At 45.0% G+C, this 22,247-nt stretch overlaps 1 protein-coding gene across 1 annotated transcript in view; it reads left to right on the top strand.

Annotated features, from left to right (window-relative positions):
• The first annotated feature begins 13,444 nt into the window (after window positions 1–13,444).
• Window positions 13,445–22,247, top strand: part of GLB1L2 (galactosidase beta 1 like 2) — a 36,409-nt gene continuing 27,606 nt past the window's right edge. Inside the window, exons 1-5 of the mRNA XM_065417191.1 lie at window positions 13,445–13,569; window positions 14,992–15,060; window positions 17,489–17,584; window positions 20,746–20,854; window positions 21,330–21,422. Coding sequence (XP_065273263.1) covers window positions 13,460–13,569; window positions 14,992–15,060; window positions 17,489–17,584; window positions 20,746–20,854; window positions 21,330–21,422 — 477 coding nt within the window. The 5' untranslated portion in view covers window positions 13,445–13,459. The remainder of the gene's footprint in view (window positions 13,570–14,991; window positions 15,061–17,488; window positions 17,585–20,745; window positions 20,855–21,329; window positions 21,423–22,247) is intronic.

Below are 22,247 nucleotides of genomic sequence, written 5' to 3' on the forward strand. Positions count from 1 at the left end.
GGGTCTAAGCCTGCCCCTAGACCGCTTCTCCCACCCCAGAGCCCTGTCCCCCAAGATTCTTCCTTGGAGCACCCCACCCCCAGGACCCTCTCCCTATTCCTATGGGGTCCTGACTCTCCTGTTCCCCTCAGCCTGTTCTGCCTCTGGGATCCACTCCCCAGGGCGCCTGCCTGCCCTCAGCGCCCCCCCCCCCCCCAAGTGCCTGCCCCCCTGCCCATCTGCAGGGCCCTGTCCCCTGGGACCCTCCCCGGTGCAGTCCAGCAGCGGTTCCCAGTCAAGTTGAAATCTACTTGAGCTTGGAGCTTGTGTTGGAAGCAGCTCTAGGACCTGCACCACCACCCCTTTTCCCTGGTCACATTCTCCTACATCTAAGTTGTTCTCTTCCCCCCCGAAAGACCTCCAGGAACAATATGGGGAACTGTCTGGCTGACTACACAGGGGGAACAGCGAAACTGACTATACAGAGTGTTGGGGGATCCACAAAACCAGATGCAACAGACAAAAATGCACTCCCCCTACTCCCTGCCTGGAATTGTTGCACCTAAAAAAAGTTTTCAGCCAAAAGAGTGTGTGTTTTTCAAGTATCTTCAGGGGATTCCCAGTATGTTTTTGTGTAGCCTTTAAAAATGCCTCTCTGCTTGATAACCAAGACATGCTGATGCTTTGGTCTAATGTGAGTTTGCCAGTGAAGAGAATTGGGATTGTTATTTAGCGTGTGTCTCATCATTGTTGGTCTGCTTCTTTTCTCCCTACTACTCTTTGTCAACTGTGCTGTTTCTGCCCCATTAGGTTCGCTTGCTGCTGGATTTACTCTCTTCAGGGAAGGATTTAAACAGCTGTTCTTAGCCTTATCAGCATAGTCCTCCTCTGCTGAGCAATAGGGCCCTGAGGTCACTGAGGTCGTTCGTTTTATGACTCCTTTTAGCTTAGTGTATTGGGTCAAGATTCATTGCCATTTAAGTGAAATTGATCTCTACTGGTTTGTCCCTAAGGGATACTGTTGAGTACTGAAAGGAATGCTGTCAGGTTAAATTCATGTAATAGGCTTCTTTAGCTGGGTTACTAATAGCACTGGAAATCATTAAATCTGCAGGTATGTCGGCCTTGAACCTGTTCATTTACTGCACTTCTCTAAGCTTAGGCAGTGAAAGTAGACTGGCTAGTTTTAACCTCTGCGTTTAGTTGATTCCATTTCATGTCTCTCTCAAACTAGCTTTATGCACCTGTACTTAGGTTTCAAACACTGCCAGGGGAATGCTATTCCTCCAAAAGTAAACTTTCAGTGGAAAGTTTAATAACAAATATATTGCACTGTGTAACTGTTTACATATTCTCAATTTGGAGCCAAAACTGACTCCACATGTCCCTTTAATCCTTACTACATTCACGGTTACTATATCTCAGCAGCAGCAGCATTCAGTTTTAAACAATTCATATGCCTGTGAATGGAGACACAAAGCTGTACATTAGATGTACCAATGAATTCAACTGAAGTATTGATGATAAATTACAAAAAGACAAATCTGAATATTTCAAGATGTGAGGTTATAGGGTGCTGTGCAGTTGGAAGGGACTGGAACTCTCAGACCTTTTCACATGATTTGGATTAGCAGAGCCTGAACGTTACCACCACCATCTGCTGGCTACTCGGTAACCTGTGTGCAGTGAGTTTGATGGGTCTCAGTCAATTTTTCACTGGACAAATGTCCCTATCTCAGAACATTGTTGCAGTTGATACTCATTACCCCACAATTCCTGGCCCTCCTGCTTTGCTGGCAGTCTCAACAGAGCGACCAAGGCCTGAATTGGGACCATTCGGGCAGAACTCCTCTCTCCTCCTACAAGTGGTCTATTCATTGGTGTATGTTGGTGGGGCAGCTCGCCCATCAGTGCTGGTTTTGTACCTGTCTTTTGGATGAATAGATGATTCTAGGACTGTCAATCCAGCCTCTTCTAATTAGCACTAATATTCATGAAAAGTGAGATTAAATGGCAATACTTGAAACTGGGTTGTATGACAGTAGCGCTCACACTGTGCTGTAACTCCAGGTATGCCAGTTGCTGCTTGCCACAGGGTATGCTTGCTTGCTGCTTGCAGGTGTAATGTCAACACTGCACTTAAAAGGCAATCTTCTTCTGTTATCATTGCTGAGTAATGTTTCTGCTTAAAGGTCTACCTCTCCTCTGTGTTAACATGACTCCCATTAACCTTAGTGAGCGATTGCATTCAGATGAAGAATAGGACTCCTTTAATGTGGAAACATTTACAAACTTCATGCTCCCTCCTCACTGCTTTTAAAAAAAAAAAAAAAAAAAAAATCTGCTCTTGATTCATAAGAGCTCAGACCCGATAAAACTGAAGCAACATCTTCTTTTATTGGAATGCATAGAGAGAAATAGCACCACTTGGAATCAATCACTGACGCTGAGCATTCATCCGGTGGGGGAAGCATGGAGAGAGTAATGCCGCAACCAGATAGAAATGATTTAAAAGCTTTAAATAAATGTTACACATAATATATAGCAATTCCTTGTCTATCATAAAAAGTAATGGATAAGGAAAGACCAATTGCCGGCACTATAAATCAGCTTCTGCGTTAAGCTAACGTTATCCCCATTGACCTTGGCTCTTGGAGGGTTTACTAAAATCGCTGAAGCTCTTTGATGGATGACATGCATTTACAAATCAATCACTCTCTGTCCTGGATCTAACCCATCTTTGAAACTGCCAGGGGTAGCTCTTGCTTTTTCGTAGCAGGGCTCTATCTTGTTGTTTGTGGTTTTGGGCATATCCTGCTTATTCTGGGACTGATTATACCAACCCTGCTTTGAGTAGTACCTTGAGACCAATGGAATTACAGGTGGAGTAATGTACTGCTCAGCATGAGTAAGAGGTGGGCTTTATCTAACTTTCCATTTAGCAAAGTATTAAGCCCTTTCTTCCCCCCGCCCCTTGTCTGTCATGGGCCAAATTTTATCCCTTGTGTCACTCCCACTAAAGCCAAAGAAGTTGCACCTCAGATTAATTTGGCACTGTGTGTTTCAGAACATGTCCTTTCTGCTATTAAAGCCCTGTACTGGGTGAGTGGATTTTGTATTTCAGTGAGAGCTACAACATCACTGTGAAATAGTGTCCCGAGGGAAATTCAGGGGAGGCTCTTTACTGGGGGTATTAGAATGTAGGTGTACAAAGCACTGGCGAACATACTCAGGCTTGGGAGGATGCGCTTAGAACATATAAACCATTTGAGGTTTTTAATTGCCAGATTTTTCAAAGACTAGTGCTTTACATTGGGCTTCTAAATCCATATTAGGAGTTAAATTGAATGTGGCCCGATTTCCAAAGCTGGTGAGAACCCTTGTCTTCCATTCACTTCATTGGGAGCAGGGTTGTCCCATAGCCACTCCTGTTTTTATGCCGTGGTTTGTATTCTGAGCAGAAACCTCATGAACTGTAATACCTTGTGAAAGCATACCGGTCTCTTCCTTCTTGAGCAGTGTTTATTTTTGAACGTGTCTAAGGAGTCCAGTGTGTCTCATGATTGTCCCTCGACTATTCAGTTGAAAATAACCCGTTATAAAACTTGAGATACTGGATCAGAAAATAGAGCTTTTCCCAGTGGGGGCAAGATCTCTGTCACAACAAGAAATGATGAGCAGCATGTTGAAGTTGTGGTTGCTAGCTTTGACCATCCTCTTTGGGGGAAAGCCCAGAATGAATAGAACTGGATTTTGTGGAGTCCTCTGTAGCAGGAATGAGCAGGGTTTAAAGTTGAACCATAAAATCATCCCCCGCCCCCCAAGTGTGCCCTTCAGTGCTGCCTTGTGCAAATAGCCTCAACTACAGCCCCCACACTACTTTGTTTTTTTCATATTAGAAATATCAGGTCTTGATTTCCCTGTTCTTGCTGGGTGGTAGAGACCTGGACTGGGATCACAATAATGCAGTAGACTGAAACTTGGGCTATGATATTTCATGCCTTTAGTTGAGGCACAATGGGGACATTTAGCCAGATTTTGGCTGTTCTGGATTTGTGTTTGACAATTCTTAACATGAACCAACTACAGTAGAGCCTCAGAGTTATGAACAACTTGGGAATGAAGGTTGTTTGTAACTCTGAAACGTTTGTAACTCTGAAGAAAATGTTATGGGCAGGGTGGATTTGATTTAAATCACTAGTCAGGAAGACTCAATTTTTATCATGGATTTCTACATAAAAGTGCATCCTTGTTGGTTGTTATAACCCTAATATGTATTCTTCACAACTCAGAGATAGACGTAGGTTTCATTTTTAGAAGGTACACACTATACGTTTTTAAAGTGATTTATTTTGGAAATTTTTCAGATTAGTTTTACAGCTATATCAGAAAATGAATGATTGGTTATTTCATTTACCAAAGCAGATAATTGAAGCAGATATTTATGAAGTCATTGGGAGGTGAACTATCTCCAATTCAACAGGTTAATCATTAATATTTGGAGGATTTTCTTGCCATGCTGTATTAGGAGGAGAACATCACCAGATAGACATTGAAATTGTTTTATTTAACTAAAACAACGATGTTATGTATTCTGGATTTTTTTCTTCAACAGCAAACATATAATATTTTAACAAAACAAGCATATGTATTTTTGAGTTTAGTTAAACATTCAAGTTTTTTAAAATCGGGTTTGTTTTTGTTAAAATTGTTTTTAACTAAAATAGTTAAATGAAATATTTAAAAAAAAAAATTACATTGACTCTGTCAGCCAGATCAACATGAGAAACTTAAAATACTGGCTTCTGCAGCTAACTCAGTCGGCTTCACCTTCGTTTTCCTGCTTGTTCACAATTTGGAAAAGAAAAACAAGCTATCCTGCTTTTTCAGGTCCCAAACGATTTCTCAATTTGGAATGAATTAGTCCAAAGGAAGAAAATATTCTTTCTACACTGGCAGAAGAAGCTACTGCTATTAAAAGTGAGATTATCACTTCAACAGTCTCTGAATCCAAGTGCTTAAGTGACTTCCACTGGTGTGACTTTCTTTAAAACATCATCAGCAAACATATATTTCTTGAATGGTTCACCCTTAGCTCTGAAGTTTATTATAGTTGGCATTATGGAGGAATGATTGCTGGATGTTCATGTCATCGCCAAGTCCTCTTCTTCAGCAGTTAAGGTTTGACCCTGAATATTTGCAAGAAAATGAGCTAGAGATAGTGCTTGTCCCATTTGTTTTTTTAATGCTTGTAATTTAACTCTGTCATTGCATATTTCTCTAAGATCTCACTCAGTTTCTTCCAAATTTCAATAGCGTCAGAAATAAAACAGCTATTTTCCTGCATTTTGTTCAAGGCTACAGAAATAAGCTTCAGGGTACTCAGCATGTGCTCAACATTTCTCATAAGCCCAATGTTGAGAACTTTGGCTGTGACAGTGCCATCTGTTTTTTCACGATTTTGTTCACAAACTGTCATCAGATTAGACCAATTCTTGATATAGTGCTCAAAACAGTCCACTACTGAGTTCCATCGCACATCTTGTGGGAGAATTAGCTTGGTGCCTCCCACTTTTTTCAGAGCAACTGCTGCAAAGTGGTTGTTACGGAAGTATTTTGCAATTTCAACAACATTAGCCTCTATTACTGGAACACTGAAGTCTTTGGCTAGGAGGTGCATCAAATGAGCATTGCAACCATATGTTATTAGCTCGGGACTCTCTTCTAAATAATTTCTTCTCATCTTGGATACATTTGCAGCATTGTCTGTGACCAAGCTGCGTACTAGACATTTGAATTTTTTTTCACAGTTTGTTATAGTTTTTACTGCTACTTCTTATAAGTATTCTGCTGTGTGTGCATTTCCTGATGGATCAATTGTTTCTGTAAGGAAGACATTCCTTTCTTCTAGTGTCACCCAAGCACATACAGCAGGATCATTGTGGACATTGCTCCACCCATCAAGACTCAGGTTAACAATTTTACCCTCTAGACCTTTTTGCACACTGCTCAATTTCTCTTTCATACACTTTATCCAGCAATTTACATGCTATATCTGCTCTATTGGGTGGACTGTATCCTGGTCTTAATGACTGAACCATGTTAATGAAGTGTGGATTCTCAATCATATGGAAAAGAGAGTTTGTTGCATAAACAAACCAGGCAAATTTTTTCATCTTTTTGTAATCTGCTGTTTCTTATTACAAACTTATCTATGGTTGTTTCTGGATGATGGAGATTATTTTTTCTTTTTGCTACAGGTGATATACTGTGGCTATGTGACATACAAGATGTAACTGAAACACTATATCAGTGGCAGATAGGGTTACCATACGTCCGGTTTTTCCCGGACATGTCCGGCTTTTCGGCAATCAAACCCCCCGTCCGGGGGGAATTGCCAAAAAGCCGAACATGTCCGGGAAAATGCCGGCCGGGCACTTCCCCTCCCGCGGCTGCTCTGCTCCTCCCCTGACTCTTCGGCTCTGTTTAAGAGCCGAGCTGCCCGAGCGCTATGGGCTTCAGGCAGCCCCCTTGCCTCCGGACCCCAGCCGCCGGCCGGGCACTTCCCCTCCCGGGCTCCAGCTGCTCTGCTCTGGCGGCGCAGGGTCCGGAGGCATGGGGGCTGCCCGAAGCCGGTAGCACTCGGGCAGCTCGGCTCTTAAACAGAGCCGAAGAGTCAGGGGAGGAGCAGAGCCTCCGGCCGCGGCGGCTCTGCTCCTCCCCTGACTCTTCGGCTCTGTTTAAGAGCCGAGCGCTATGGGCTTCGGGCAGCCCCCATGCCTCCGGACCCTGCGCCGCCGGAGCCCGGGAGGGGACGTGCCCGGCCGGGGGCGCAGGGTCCGGAGGCATAGGGGCTGCCCGAAGCCCGAGCACTACCGGCTTCACGGTTTGCTGGGCAGCCTCCAGACCCTGCGCCCCCGGCTGGGCGCTTCCCCTCCCGGGCTCCAGCTGCGCTGGGGAAGCGCCGGCCGGGGGCGCAGGGTCTGGGGGCTGCCCGGCAAACCGTGAAGCCGGTAGTGCTCGGGCAGCCCTTTTCGCGTGGCTGGGAGTGGGAGGGAGGAGGGGGCGGAGTTAGGGCGGGGTTGGGGCGGAGTTGGGGCTGGGGGTGGGAAGTGGGCGGGGCCAGGGCCCTGTGGAGGGTCCTCTTTTTTTATTTGTTTAATATGGTAACCCTAGTGGCAGATAACTCTGAAACTATAGAAAATGATGGTAATCTTGAAGGTGGATAGTCTTCAAAATCCTGTATGTTGAGGATGGATTCTCCTAAACAAAATAAGTCAATGCAGTTGTTTAATTATTATTACCATACTGCTCATTTAGTATTACTCATTGCATTCACTCACACTCAGTACTACTTTAAGGGTGAAATTGTAAAAGGAAAATCTGTCTATTTCAGCTATTTATTTTTTATCACAACTGCATCTAAAATGATAGTACCATAGAGTAACAACTATATTTTTTGCTCAAACATGAGAATTCAAGAATAGTCCAGAAGGAAGACAGGCAGTCCTTATGAAAGAAGTATGAAATAAAAAAGTTTACCAACCTGAAGATCCTGCATGTTCAGACATGTTCCTTTCATCATCTTCAGCGCAGCTTCCTCCTGAGAAGGAACACTTATCGTGATGTTGTTTCATTTGGGCAACCAGGCCTTGCATTTCTTTGATGCACTGTTTGCATTTTGCACGCATGCCTGTCTTACCCACAGGTAGAGGAACTTAATTAAAATATTCCCAAACTGGATCTCTCTTACGGCCTGCTGCCATTATAGGTTTTCCCTTCTAGTGAGAGAATGGTATGGTAGATCTCAAATCAATGAAGGCTACACTCAGAAAGACCTCAAGACTTCTGGAATATGCTGCTCAAACAGTTTCACTTTTGTTTCTACTGCCTGTCCTTCCCTTCTCACATTTATCTTCAGACGACTTCTCCTTGTCCAGGTCTATTCCGCCCCCAACAATCTTCTATTCATTGAACTTTTTGAAACTTTGCACTTTTAGAGAGAGGTAAGGGATTGACTCTGTGTACGCCAATTTGCAGAGGGACAATAGGTTTGAAGTCTGTTATTTCTCACCTCTATGTATTATTTATTTATTTAAAAACATTTTTGCTGTTAACAAGCATGTTATCTCTGGAGACACAAATCCACAGTTTGAGAACTGCAAAACTAAGCATCTCTGATGGTATCTTCTAGACTGATCACTGAGTCCCATTGGATAGATAAAAAGCTTAGCCTAAATAATTTATACAGAAGCCCCTGGAACCCCATAAGATTGGGTCCCTAATCCATGAACTATTGGAACTCATTTACAAAACTTTTCTTAAACATTACATGAATATATTGTCTCATACTCTAGAATTAGAATTTATAATCCCTATTCCATGATGAGATATCCTTGAGCTATAATGTGTCTTAATTAAAACCATCTTTAGATAGGTTATTTCCTCAAAAAGCATTTTATCAAAAAAATCAGATTTTTTATTTTAAAAAAATCATTGATTTTTATCCACCCTGGCCACAGGTAGAGAATACGAAGGACTGGGGTTCACGAGTGTCCAAAGCACCTGCAATGGCAGGGATTGATTTTGAGAGACCCAGATAAACCTGCCAAACAACCGACACCCTATGCTGCAGAGGAAAATGGGTGTGTGTTTGGGGGTGGGAGAAACAAAAAATAAAACAAAACCCCTCCCACGGCCTCTGCCAATCTGACCTGGGGAAAAATTATTTTTTGACTCTGAGCATGTGAGCAAAACCCACCAGCCAAGCATGAGAGAGAGAATTCTCTGTATTACCTCAGTGTACCGGCCACCGTTCCTGGTGTCCCATCTCCACCTGTAGCCATGTCTAATGGTTCAGAAGAAAGATTAAAAAAAAAAAAAAAAAAAGACCCAGAATACGTCAGTGGGGGAAAATTTCCTTCCCGACCAGTGTTTAATTTGTAATGAAAGAGGTGCCAGGGCTCAAGCAATTTTTTTTACTTTCATAGCTGATGTGGAAGCCCAGAGGTGTCGGGGCTATGAACTGCTAAGCCTAGAGGTGCCAGGGCTCAGCCCTGGCAAGCCCTGGCACAAATCAAGCCCTGTTCCTGACCCTAGCAGGTGTCCCGCTGAAGAACTGAAGCATGAGATGCAGGACGTAAGAGAGGACCGGAAGAGAGCCCTTGGGCCACTGAACCCAACTGCCTGCTGTCACAGGCAACCACATCATACCATCCCACTCATAAACTTATTTCTATCTTAAAACTAAGTAGGTTATTTGCACCCACTACTTTTGGGAGGCTGTTCTAGAACCTTATTCCTCTGGTGGTTAGAAAACTTCTCCTAATTTCCAACCTACATGTATTCATAGCCAGATTTTACTCATTTATTCTTGTGTCAACTTTTCCCTTTAACTTAAATACCGGTAGCTCTTCTCCATCCCTGGTATTTACACACCGGATATATTTGTAAAGAGCAATCATATCACCTCTCCACCTTCTTTTTGTTAGGCTAAACAAGCCAAGCTCTTTTAGTCTCCTCTCATAAGATGGGTTTTCCATTCCTCTGATCATCTTTGTTAGTTTTCTTTGAGTATGGAAATAAGTTCTTCAACAATTCACATTTTTAGGGAGGGGAGTGGTGGCTTTTCTGCATAGGAAAGGAGAGCCCAAATGAATATAGCTATGTGGAGAGAAATTATTCTACCTAGAATCGCTTCCCAGTGAGCTGGACCCTGGAAACGTGTTTTGTTTTACAGATAATGTTGAATGGTTCTCTTTATTTATTTATTTTGGCAAGTCTGCCAAACACAGTGGCTTTGTATGGCTACAAAGCATTTGGGTGGGAGGCACTGTAGGAAGATACATAGATACTGCAGTGACAAGGGTTATAGGAAAGCCACAAGAGCAATATTGTAGTTATCTTGATCTACATTTTCAAAAGAGGTCACTGATTTTGGATGCCAAGCTTGTGACACTTTGGGCCCTGACTTTCAGAGGTGCTGAATGCCTACAGCCTCTGTTTCTTTTAAAATGGAGTGATGGGTGTCCAGTGCTTCTGAAATTCAGGCCAAAGATGTCTCATGTTAGGCACCCACAAGTCAATGCCTACTCTGAGAAACATGAGCCTAAGGGTAGGTCTATACTTACCTCCGGGTCCGGCGGTAAGCAATCGATCTTCTGGGATCGATTTATCGCGTCTTGTCTAGACGTGATAAATCGATCCCGGAAGTGCTCGCCGTCGACGCCGGTACTCCAGCTCGGCGAGAGGAGTACGCGGCATCGACGGGGGAGCCTGCCTGCCGCGTCTGGACCCGCGGTAAGTTCGAACTAAGGTACTTCGACTTCAGCTACGTTATTAACGTAGCTGAAGTTGTGTACCTTAGTTCGAAGTGGGGGGTTAGTGTGGACCAGGCCTAAGTCATGAGTGCAGCCAATGCTAGTAAAATCCTTTCTCAAGTTGACAGTTTATCAGCCTTGAGGATGAACCCAGTCTACCTCCCTTTGAAAATGATTTCTCTCATATGCAGTTGCATTGTGGAACAGAAGCAAATCTGGGGAATGCTGGGTATGAGTACTGAGCCGTCTGATCCATTTGGCATACTGGTCCAGCTGTAGATCTCCAGTGAACAGGAGATGTGAAGGTGATTAATTCTTCACACTTTGGTCTCTGGCTCTATTCACTTGCATATATGGATTGGATCTGTATCTCTGATTCTGTTTGCCTGCATGTGGGCTGTCTTTTAATGTGGCCATGTCAGACACTTCATGCTTGCTCCTCTTTTACTGTTATATGGGCTATTGTTCCTTTATTAGACTGTAGATCTATTATTATTGCACGAACGTACAGATCCTATGGATAACAGTGGTTTCTGACCCGTGGCCTGTCACATTCTCTGTTGTTCAGCTTTATTACTATTTTCTTTTAATGATTCGACAATAAATCCACTTGAGTGTTCAATGGCTAAAGACAGCAGTGTCTAATCCAGGCTTCCTTTTCCAGGTATTACCCAGGTTTGCCGTTTGTTTCTCAGGCTTGTGAGAATGCTGTGCTACAGAGGTACTGTCTGTGCTTGTCAGTCAGCCCTTGCAATGCATTGGAAGTCTTAGATTTAGCTCCCTTGTAGTGGCCTTGTCTTGTGTTCCAGGAGAGCTAATCACTGTAGATCCGCTCTGTGCAATCCCATATAAGCCATGTGTTCTGAAATGTCCTCTTTACCTTCTGCCAGCATCCTCTAGTTAAAACTTGACTCTTAGTGTAGAAGACTACTAGAGGCTTAGATAGTACCGCCTCTAAATGTGACCTTTCTTTCTAACGCGTGGGTTCTTACTCAGCACAGAATGGGAGCTATTTCTTGCATCTGACAGTGAGCTTGTTTCACAGGAACAAATTGCCATTGTGCTTGTGGGGCTGGGTTTGAAGTTGTGGAACTTGTGTGGGCTGAAGAAGGCAACATGCCCACTTCTGATTAGAAAGTCAAGGGATTTAAATTCTTTATAGTGACCTTTGAGAACTACTCATTTGAATCCTGCAGTAGGCAATTACACTTGGACTCCTAGAAGAAGCAGCTGAGGTTGGAGAAGCACTTCTGGGTGGTGTCTGGGCTTGCTTGAGGGTTACTGGATTGAGGCCCGGTAGATTAGAGGACCATGCTAATCAGTACGATATGGCTGCTTCTATGAAGGAATCAACGTGAAGGGAAATCAGATATAATTGTGACTATCTAAGCAGATAATTCAATAAAAGGCTTGTGAATGTGATGTCTGTTCTGTTTTTTGCATTGGGTGTTTCTGATGATGTATGGCAGGATTAGAACAGGGAAGAACATCATTGTCTGAGTCTTCTTGGCCACCTGCTGAAATGTCAGGTTTTTTAGATTTTAATGCAGAAAAATGAGTGAGATTTTCCTGACTTGAACCTTCCTGAGGTAGAAGAACAGAGCACAAGCTCATCTGTCTCAGTATCTCCTTATCTTTGGAAGTTTAAGCAAGTGTCTAGGCAAATAAATGCTTATTTTTGGCATCTAGATGCCAGTATGAGTCCAAATGTGGATATCCTATTAAGGTGCCGATATCTGGGAAAAATGGAGCTCACAAAGTCCAATTTCCCACTGATACATTGTTGGAAAATCACCATTTGAAAAGGAAAGGTTCCCTGCTTCAGTGCCACCCTGTAGGCTGTGATGACCTGTTCTTGCATCATTTTAGCCAGGTGGAAACTGCCTTTAACTCTTAAGTCACAGGTCCCCAAACTGTGGGGCATGCCGCCTTAGGGGGGAACCGAGGAACGTTCGAGGGGGTGCCGTGGGGCCCGGAGCAGCGCCCACGGGGGATGGGGAGGGAGCACCACCCAGCCCCGCTCTGCTTCCCGGCCCCGCCTCCCAGCCACGCCCCTGGCCGTGGCCCCATTCCTGTCCCCAAACCCGCCCCCTGGAACCATGGCCTGGCTCCAGGGAGGGCGCCAGAGGGGGCACAAACAGGGGTAAGGGGGGGGCGTGAGCCTGAAAAGTTTGGGGACCACTGTCCTAAGCATTCGATTCAGAGGTATTTCTGCACCTAGGATAATATCAGAGAAGAATTGGTGTAAAGTGACAGACTTATTTGTGTAAACTGATTGGACCTATTAAAATAATTTACAGGGAGCAAAGAAGATTTCCTGGAACAAGAAGAACTTGAAGGATGGCTAGTGGGAGACTTCCAGGCATTGGAGGTGGCTTGATAGACAGCATTATGATAGACAATGAGAGGATTGGGATAAGCGGGAAATGAGAGCAGTGATCATGTCGGAGTGAGTTTATAGGGATTATGGGCCCAATTTGTCCCTTTAGTGGAATGTATTGACGTTTAAAAAAAAAAAAAAAAATCTTGGAAATGCTCCTATCTTTCTTCTCTGACCAAAGTGAGCAGGAAAGGGACCCAACCATGACTTGAAATACACAGCATCAGGGGATGCTAATTCTTGTAAGTATGCTTAGACAGCTCAGTTCTTCTCCAGAGCTGCTAATAACTTAGGTTTGCATTGTGGCTTCTATCCCAAATGACCTCAAAGCACTCTGCACATTATACACATATGCAGCATGGTTGAAATGCAGCCACCTCTGGAATGGAGCCCAGTAAATCAACCTGCACATAAAATGCTAATACAAGAAGGGAAGTCTTAGCCCAGGACTCCAGGGGAAATCCGAAATTCTTACACAACAGGGTCCTGGGCTCTTTTTATGTCCACAGAGGACAAACAGGTTTTTAAGGGCTCATATGAAACATGGACATGCTAACAACTGCCTGGAGCACAATTTACTTGGGAAGGATTAAGGACTGAGTCGACCCTGCTGGGTGGGGTGAAATGAGCTGCATTGCCTGGGAGATCCTCTGCAGGAGTTCAGGTGTTGACGTGCTTTCCCTCCCATTCTAGGTTTAACTGGAGCAGTCTGGTCCCCCTGCAGCTGTGGGGCAGGACACTGGGCCTGCAGGCGGAGGATTCGGAGTTCCGCCTTGAAGGCATGCCCTTCCGCATCTTCGGGGGCTCCATGCACTATTTCCGAGTCCCCAAGGAATACTGGAGAGATCGCATGGTTAAGATGAAGACATGTGGCTTGAACACCCTCACCACGTAAGTGCTACCTTCACTAACTCGGTCCTGCAGAGTGGCTATTTAAGTCAGTGGGGATTTTGCCATTGACTAGAGCAAGTCCTAAAAGTGTCTTCTGTTCAAATCATGAAAAAAAGGTTGGATCCTTTCCCTGCTCCCCTGCACATGTTTTCCTGCCAGCAGGTCATCGGCCTTCCCCTGAATATGCTATCCAGCTAGCTAATTCCTTGCTCCCCTGAATGTTCTCCAGCTGATGGCTACCAGCTCCAGTCCAGCTGGTGGCTCTGAGTCCCAAGGGCACGTCCTGTTTATTCCAATCTTTCTGCTGTGTAGCAGCAGCCCCTACCAACCAGATGTCTCTTCCTTGTTGTTAGCTGCTTCTGCAGGGCTCCAGGCTTGGACGTCTGTAGGAGCAACCTGAAACAAGGAGAAGAGCTAGCACTTAAATGATGCAAGAGCTGTCCATGGAGAACCAGCAAGCACATATTTGAGAACTACTGCTCTAGACCAATATAATGCGGGGTCTTGAGCTGATGCTGGATTTGGGCCAGTTTAATCATGCTCTTAAACTGATACCCTCAATCCTGCATGGATCAGACAGATTGGGCTGTTGTCTTTGGGAGCCTGGGGGGTGTTGTACAGTGTGCCCTTTGTGTTCTGTCCACAAGGAGCAAACAAGGGCCTGCTTGACTTGTGACCTCTACTTTGTTAACCACCTTCAGTTCTGCCAGTCCACAAATCTGACTCTGACCTTCTCTAAGGTTTACAATACACCTCAAGAACCTGCTCAGTTAGTCCTGGCTTTCCAGGTATGTCTGAGGGAGTCTGATGTGACTGGTCACTTAGCACTGACACAGTGGCAAGGCAGGTCCAGGCTCTGCAGTTGCCAGTTGACATGACAATGTTTTGGAAACTGCTTCAGCCTTGGCAATGAAGAGATACCTGGACACCAAAGACTAAATTCCAAGGTGAGTCTAAACCTGTCCTTTCAGTGTGAAAGTCACAGCAACTTAGACTCCTTTTCACTTCATTACTTAGACTCCCACTCTCTTACCAACCTTTAACAGGCCTCCCTCCTTACTGATCCTCTGAACTTGATCCAGCAAGCCTAAGGGCGTCTGAGCTGGTGTAACTCACATACTGAAGGGCTGGAAGAAAGAAATGTAGGAAGAAAAGCATCTAACAGGAGAGTGTAAGAAGTGGGGTATAAAGACAGCCCCACCCTACTCGAACTACTGGCTCCTCAGTGTGAAGTAACATCAACATATAGCCCTTTACACAGGTGCACAAATAGCTGTAAACATGCCTGAATCTGTTCCTGGCGAGAAGTGTGTGTGTACAAGAAGGCAGTGTATTGGGGAAGGAGGCAAGGGCCCACAGTCCTAGCCCCACTGTTCAGTGTGTGAATTCCCAGTCCCCTGCTCTGACTGTCTGTGTTTTCAGGTATGTGCCATGGAACCTTCATGAAGCAGCGACTGGGAAGTTTGATTTCAGCGGAAACCTGGATCTAGAGTATGTGGTGCAATAAGTTGTGGGGAGGGTTTGTTTTGGTTTTTTACTCTATTGTTATCACTGGTTTGAGTATAGGGGACGGGGGGGGGGGGTTGGAACAACAGGAAGAACAATGAGCTTTGTGTGTTTGAATCTTTGTTTGCACCTGTCAAGGCTGTATCCCCACTTTGAACTTTAGGGTACAAATGTAGGGGCCTGCATGAGGACTTCTAAGCTTAACTACCAGCTTAGTTCTGGTCCGCTGCCACCATTCCCTACCCTGGGAAGCTTTTAGAAAACCTCTCACCAATTCCCTGGTGAATACAGATCCAAACTCCTTGGATCTTAAACAAGGAGAAATTGACCCTTCCCCCCTCCTTCCTTTCACCAACTTCTGGTGAATACAGATCCAAACCCCCTTGGATCTTAAAACAAGGAGAAATCAATCAGGTTCTTAAAAAGAAGGCTTTTAATTAAAGAAAAAGGTAAAAATCATCTCTGTAAAATCAGTATGGAAAATAACTTTACAGGGTAATCAAACTTAAAGAGCTCAAAGGACCCCCCTCTGTCTTAGGTTCAAAGTATAGCAAACAAAGATAAACACTCTAGTAAAAGGTACATTTACAAGTTGAGAAAACAAAGTAAATCTAGGACGCCTTGCCTGGCTTTTACTTACAATTTTGAAATAAGAGAGACTTGTTTAGAAAGATGGGGAGAACCTGGATTGATGTCTGGTCCCTCTCAGTCCCAAGAGCGAACAACCCCTTCAAACAAAGAGCACACACAAAAGCCTTCCCTCCCCCCCTCCCCCCCCAAGATTTGAAAGTATCTTGTCCCCTTATTGGTCCTTTGGGTCAGGTGTCAGCCAAGTTACCCGAGCTTCTTAACCCTTTACAGGTAAAAGGATTTTGGAGTCTCTGACCAGGAGGGATTTTAGTACGGTACACAGGAGAGCTGTTACCCTTCCCTTTATAGTTATGACAGCACCCCAGGTGGCTTGTTGGATTTGCATGTGATTGTACTTTGAATAAAAGTACATCCCTGATCCTGTCTGGTTGTAGGTTCACTGCCTCTCCCTGAGCAATATCTTTAGGATGCAGCTTCTGTTAAGGAAGGATAAATTCGACTGCTAGAGAAGTGTTTACATAGTAAGCATGTGCTGCATAGATAGTTTTATAGGGACATGTAGAGAAATGTTCAGATCGCTATCCCCTTCCCTCTCCTCACCAAATCACCACCACATCAGGCAGTCCTGGTTTGTTTAGTGCCTCCTTCCTCCTTTCTAGGCCTGCAATGAAAACTATGCTAGAAGACTGTGGTTTGACACACTCTTTGTTTTTGGTGTCAAGGATAGTGGTCAGGAACTCCTTTCACAGTTGATTCTGGCAGGTTTCAAGGCTGGTTTGCTTGTCTAGCATGGAGAAGAATGTAGGGTTTTTTCTAAGTTTCGCTATAGATAACATCTATAACAGGGATCTGACACATTCCCTGACCATATCATTGAGGCAAACTCTATTGGGACCCTGCTCACAGCAACCATGTTTAGCGACTGTTTTGTTGAGCATGGAGCTGTTCCCAACCCAGATATCATCTTGGGTAACCCCGTCAGTGTAGCCTAGTGGTTTAGAACAGGTGACCGGGAGTTGGGAGAACTGGCTTGACTCTGCCACTGACTCTGTGTGACCTTGAGCAAAGCACTCAGTCTGTTTTGTGCCTCATCTTTCTCATCTGTAAAATGGGGATGTTAGAGAAGTGCCAAGTAATAGTATCTTACTAGACACTTCTAGGTTGGAGCAGCATTTTCTAAAGTCTCAGCTATGCAAAACATCCACAAAAAGTGTGTAGTTAGTCTGTGTTTGTGTTGGGGGTTTACCTGCATGCTTGTTAAGATGTAACAGGCCCATTATAAATCTCTGTTCGCCTTCAAAAAGCCCTCCTCTCCCCATATGCTGTCTTACTCTTGCCCTTCCCCTTCCGTCCTCAGCAACAGTGAAGGTCATCCATTGTCTCTCAGCATCACCCACTGACTTTCCCGTGAGTGGGAAGTTGGGGGAGAGTGGTGATTGTGCTTGGTGCCATCTGTCAAGTGGTGAATCATTTCTCTCTTCTGGGTAGAGGCCGCTCAGTTCACTCTCTGGGCCAGTCTGCCTTCATGGTTATGTCAGAAGCTCTCTGTTGTGTGGAGTCAGGTGATGGGCAGTGCCAGTTAAATGGAATAATGGTATTGCTGCCGATCATGTGACTGCATTAAGCCTCTGCACCCACTACCCCTCTAATTTTTTGAGGCCTTTGAAACCCACTGATATGGAATCTCCTCCTATTGTTGCTACATCAAACTATTTCCTTTGACTTTGCTGCCTAGACAACATGGTCATGGGTGCTTTAGGAATGCACAGAAACCAGGTGTTTTTTTAGCGAGACAATAATTAATGTTGTCTGGATCTCCTAGGGCCTTCCTTACCTTGGCAGCTGAAGTTGGACTGTGGGTGATTCTGCGTCCAGGACCCTATATCTGCTCTGAATGGGAACTTGGTGGTCTTCCCAGGTAAGAGTATGCATGGTAGTCACGTGGATTTGGGTTCTTTGTTTGACTCAAATGCTCAGGCATTCAGCCCTTAACTCGAGACAGACTGTGTATATTTTGTAAGACCATAGGAACACACAAGCTCTCTGGGTCATGCAGCCCAGCCTCCTGCAGAGATTCAGAAATAATGTTAGGAAATGATCAAATGTTTCAGCCTGTTTATTCCAAGGAGATGGTCATGTCCCATAGCAGAAAGATTCCCACTCAGTCATTGGTCCTTTCAGAACATTACAAACAATAGACCTGGAATTAGAATTCGGCTATGAACAGTTTGTTTTTTAAAGGCTGTGGTGTGTAATGGTTAGAGCAGAGCATTAGCATTGGGAGAGCCATGTTCTATCTCTGACTCACTGTGTGACTTAGATTTACCTTCCTTATGCTTCAGTTTTCCCATCTATAAAATACAGATAGTGATAGTTGCAACTTGATGTAAGGATTCATTCACCCCTGGGCTCATTTTAATAGCCCTATGGGGACACACACATGATGTGGATGGGAGCAATAACGTCCCATGGTTCCCTCATCCCTCTTTTAAAGCTTTGTCCTCCTGAGTACCTTTTTCCCCCCAACAAAACCTTCACTTCCAAGCAACTCTCTAGATCTGTGAGGCTATCCTGGCCAGCGGCAGCTCCGGCTGGTTCATAAGGTGGAGTCAGCACATTTACCAGTTATCCGGCTGCCACTGCATAAGTGGAGTCTCATGTTTACAGCAGCCTGGTCATGGTAAGAGCCTCTGAGAGTCAAATCTAACCCGTAAGCACTGAGAATCTCTCCTGGTTACCAGATCCCAATGGGACAGCTGCCAAGAGTCAGTCCCACTTGTTTATCTTTCCTTGTCTTGCTCACCAGAGCTTTAACCTCAGTGGAGGAGCTTGGCTCAGATGAAATTTTGGGATGATCTCTCCCCATGTTTCTCATCTCACTTTTGCTGCAACTCACGCTCTCCCTACTCTCAGACAAAATGAGTTCAGAGTGTTTTGGCTATTTCATGCAATTAGCATAATCTTATCAGGAGACTGAGTTTGATTAAGGCCCCTGGGGTATCCTCCTGCAGCGATGTGAGGCTTTTGCCTTAACACTTTGCCACAACATGCAACAAACTGTTTTGTGCAAGCCTGGGGGCCCAAGTGGCAGCAGGATGTGCTGCCGCCTGGGAATCAAAATTAAAGTAGAGTTTTGAGATTGTGAATGTCTTACAGAGATTCTCTCTTGTCCCATCCTTTCACCATCACTCATGATGCCACAGCTGCTTGTGATAACAGGAAGCAGTTGGTTAGAAATAAAATTAGTCGAAAATGACAGCATTATTAGCTGATCACAGGTCACTGTTGTAACATGTTTTGCGCTCATAGAGCCCCTTTTGCCTGATTAAGTAATAGTATCCCCATTTTACAGTTCAGGAAACTGAGGCAAAGCATGGTTGTGACTTGGCCAGAGTCATACAGTTGCAGAGTGGGATGTAGAACCCAATAATTCTGACTCTCAGATCCTTGCTCTTACCATTAGCCCAGGCTTTCTCCTGTAGGGACAGGCAATGAGCAGAGTTACTGAGGTTAGATTGTAATAACTCTGCAGTATACTGCACTTGGATACACAGTGATTGTTGCTTTGTTATCCCAAACAAATCAATTAAATCCTGTAAACCTGCACTAGAAGTGAAGGGACAGATCAGCTGAAAGGATGTTGTGTGTTGGGGTGGTGATTTGGAGGTGTTGGAAGCTTGGTTTAGGATGTATTTTTATGAAGGAGCATTGGTTGTAAGAATGCAGAAAACTCAAGAATACTCCTCTTCCTCGCTGTCACTATAGACTTTGGAGATCATAGGCTGCTCTCACAATTCACCCCCACCTCTTTCTGTCAAGGGCATTTTTTTCCCCCCCCACTGATAGCTCAAGAATGATCCAGCTCAAAAACAAAGAACCTCTTTATCTTCTGAGATATAGGGCTTAGCCCATGAGATATCATGAATGTGAATTGGAATGAGACCGAGTCTCCCAAGTGCATATTCCAAAGTACAGAGTTGACAGAGGGGGTGACGGGTGATTAGAATCCAGAATCTTGATTTGGACTCGTTAACAAATGTAAGTGGAGGTTTGCATTGTAAACATACTTAATAGGATTATGGTCAGGAAAGCGATTCTTTCTTACATGAAACATGCTCAAATGTCCCATGGGATTCCTTTGCCATTCATGGCATAAATGTCTGTGTAATATTGCTCTGTGCTGCTAAATAGCTGCTGTGTTCACCTCCAGGTCTCCTCCATCCTGCAGTCATGGGTGAAGGGATTTTAAACTCTCATGCCCCTTCTGCCATAAAAGATGCTAGATAAATGTAAAGTGACTGTCATTATTCGGCACATCTGCCCCTTCTGTGTCTTTGAGTCATTGCTGCTGAACCGATGGCAGAAGCAAGCGTTTTCCTGTTAGCGCTGCAGAGAGCACACAGAGAGCAAACTGGCTTCTGTTTTGCCTCTTTTATTATCCACACTAATGTCTAAACTTCTGGTGCAGGATCTTTATTATTGGGACTGATGTCTGAAACAGAGATAATCCAGCTTGACATTGAGATCCCAAATGCTTCTGCAGAACTATTGCTAGGAAAAAGCCTTTTTGACTGGGAAACTGTGTGTTTTGATCTCGGAGTGAGTTAAAGAGAGAATAAAGCAAACTTTACAATGTGTCATTTAATGAGTCACTTGAACTGCACATTGGATGCTACAGTTAATGTGAATCCAGGACAAAATCACTAATATCTGTGTACATCTGTGTGTGAAGGCACTGGGTAAAAGTACAGGCCATGATTATGTCCTGAGTATATCTAGCTTAGAGTCTGATACTGCCGTGTGCTTTTGGAGAGATGTAGAGTACCTTCAGCTCCCATCTAGCTCGCTGGGAGCTCAACACCTCTCAAGAAGCCCTCAGCACCTTGCAGGATGGAGCTGTTGCTGAGCCAAATGACCTAAAAATGGCAATTCTTTCTGCCTGAACTCTGTGACGTGTAAGCGAGTGGCAGTAATGCACGCGGGCTGGAGCAGAAGTGGGTCCCCAATCGATTCCCTCTGCTGCTGCTTCTGCTGAACAGTTTCTGGTTACTCTAGGATTCTCCTTCTATTCTCTCCTAGCTGGCTACTCCAAGACCCAGAAATGCAACTGAGAACAACCTACAAGGGCTTCACGGAGGCTGTGGATGCCTATTTTGATCACTTGATGGCCAGAGTGGTCCCTCTTCAGGCAAGTAAGATGCATCACCCTCTCTTTCCAGGACTTGGCTGCTGTAAGCATTAGAGTCCACTCATGCAGCGGCAACAGGATAACTGGCAAACGTGCTGACTCCACCTTATGAACCAGTCTATACTGCAGCTGGCCATGGTAGTCTCACAGATCTAGTGAGTTGCTTTTAAGTGGGGGTTTGGGCAATCCTAGCTCATCTTTTACTGAGTTCTGTGGAGGAGCAAGGTGCGCAGTAGGATGACGCTCCCATTAGATTACTCTCTTCCTCTCCCCGCTCCTCCCGCCCACAGCAGCGACAGTGCAAGTTTTCCCTAGCTTGGAAGGCACAGGCTTTTCCACCTTAACTGCTGAAGTGTGAGTCCCCTCTCCTCCTCGCAGACATTCGTTTCTTGAGCCCAGGGCTGGTATAACCCCACTTTCAGCTGGGTTAGAAACCATGAACCTGGTGATCAGCTTCTCCCCTCTCTCCCTACAGTACAAGAAAGGAGGCCCCATCATCGCGGTGCAGGTGGAGAATGAATATGGTTCCTACGCCAAAGACCCTCAGTACCTGACCTACATTAAAATGGTAATGTTGGCACTCCCAATCTTTCCTGTAGCAGGCACTTCCTGAGCCTGCTCTTTAGCTTCCTCCTTTCCTGCACTCCTACAAACCTCTGCTGACACCTGAGCACACCTGGAGAACCTCAGCAGGGTCAGTGTCTGATCCAGCTAAGCTCCAATACCCGTGTCCCTGTACCAGGTGAAGTGATCCACCCTATATCTCGATGGGGGTTGGGGTGGGGAAAGAGATCATGTTTAACCCCTTCACTGCAGACACTGCTGACCGTTGCACTTCCTGAGCTCTTCCCAGAAACACAGGGTTACCCACCTGGCCCTGGGCAAGGCTGTCCCCTGGCTGTGCTCATTCCCATTCTCCAGATCAGAAGCAGTTTTGTGGTGGTTCTGAGGCATGCCAGATCCAGTGCCTTCCCTGGGGGAGAGATTTCTGTGAGCCAGAGACAAGCCTCCTCCGAAACCTCTGTAATCTGCTCAGCATTGGCCAGGCAGGCTAATTTGACTACGGCCTCCCTCATCCTCATCAAGCAGAGACTGTGCCCCAGTCTGGACTTCTGAGCTGGGCTCAAAGAGCTGGTGTGGACTTGAGGAGGCTGTGTTATCCTGGTGGATCAGATATGAGCCATGCTGACTTGCTTATGTCTGCTGCTGGCACAATACCCATGCCAGTGCAGACAATTAACTGGGGCCACTTTATAGCTCAGAGGGTCATCTTTCCGTGAGAATCTAAAAATCCTGTTATGTATAAGAGGGAAGTTACTTGCTCAGTGTCCTGCTGTGTGTGTGTGTGTTTGTTATGGGGGAGGTGTTCTGTTTTCAAATGCTTGTGCTGCAA

Source organism: Emys orbicularis, chromosome 15 (genome assembly GCF_028017835.1).
Source record: "Emys orbicularis isolate rEmyOrb1 chromosome 15, rEmyOrb1.hap1, whole genome shotgun sequence".
NCBI classification, from domain to species: domain Eukaryota; kingdom Metazoa; phylum Chordata; order Testudines; family Emydidae; genus Emys; species Emys orbicularis.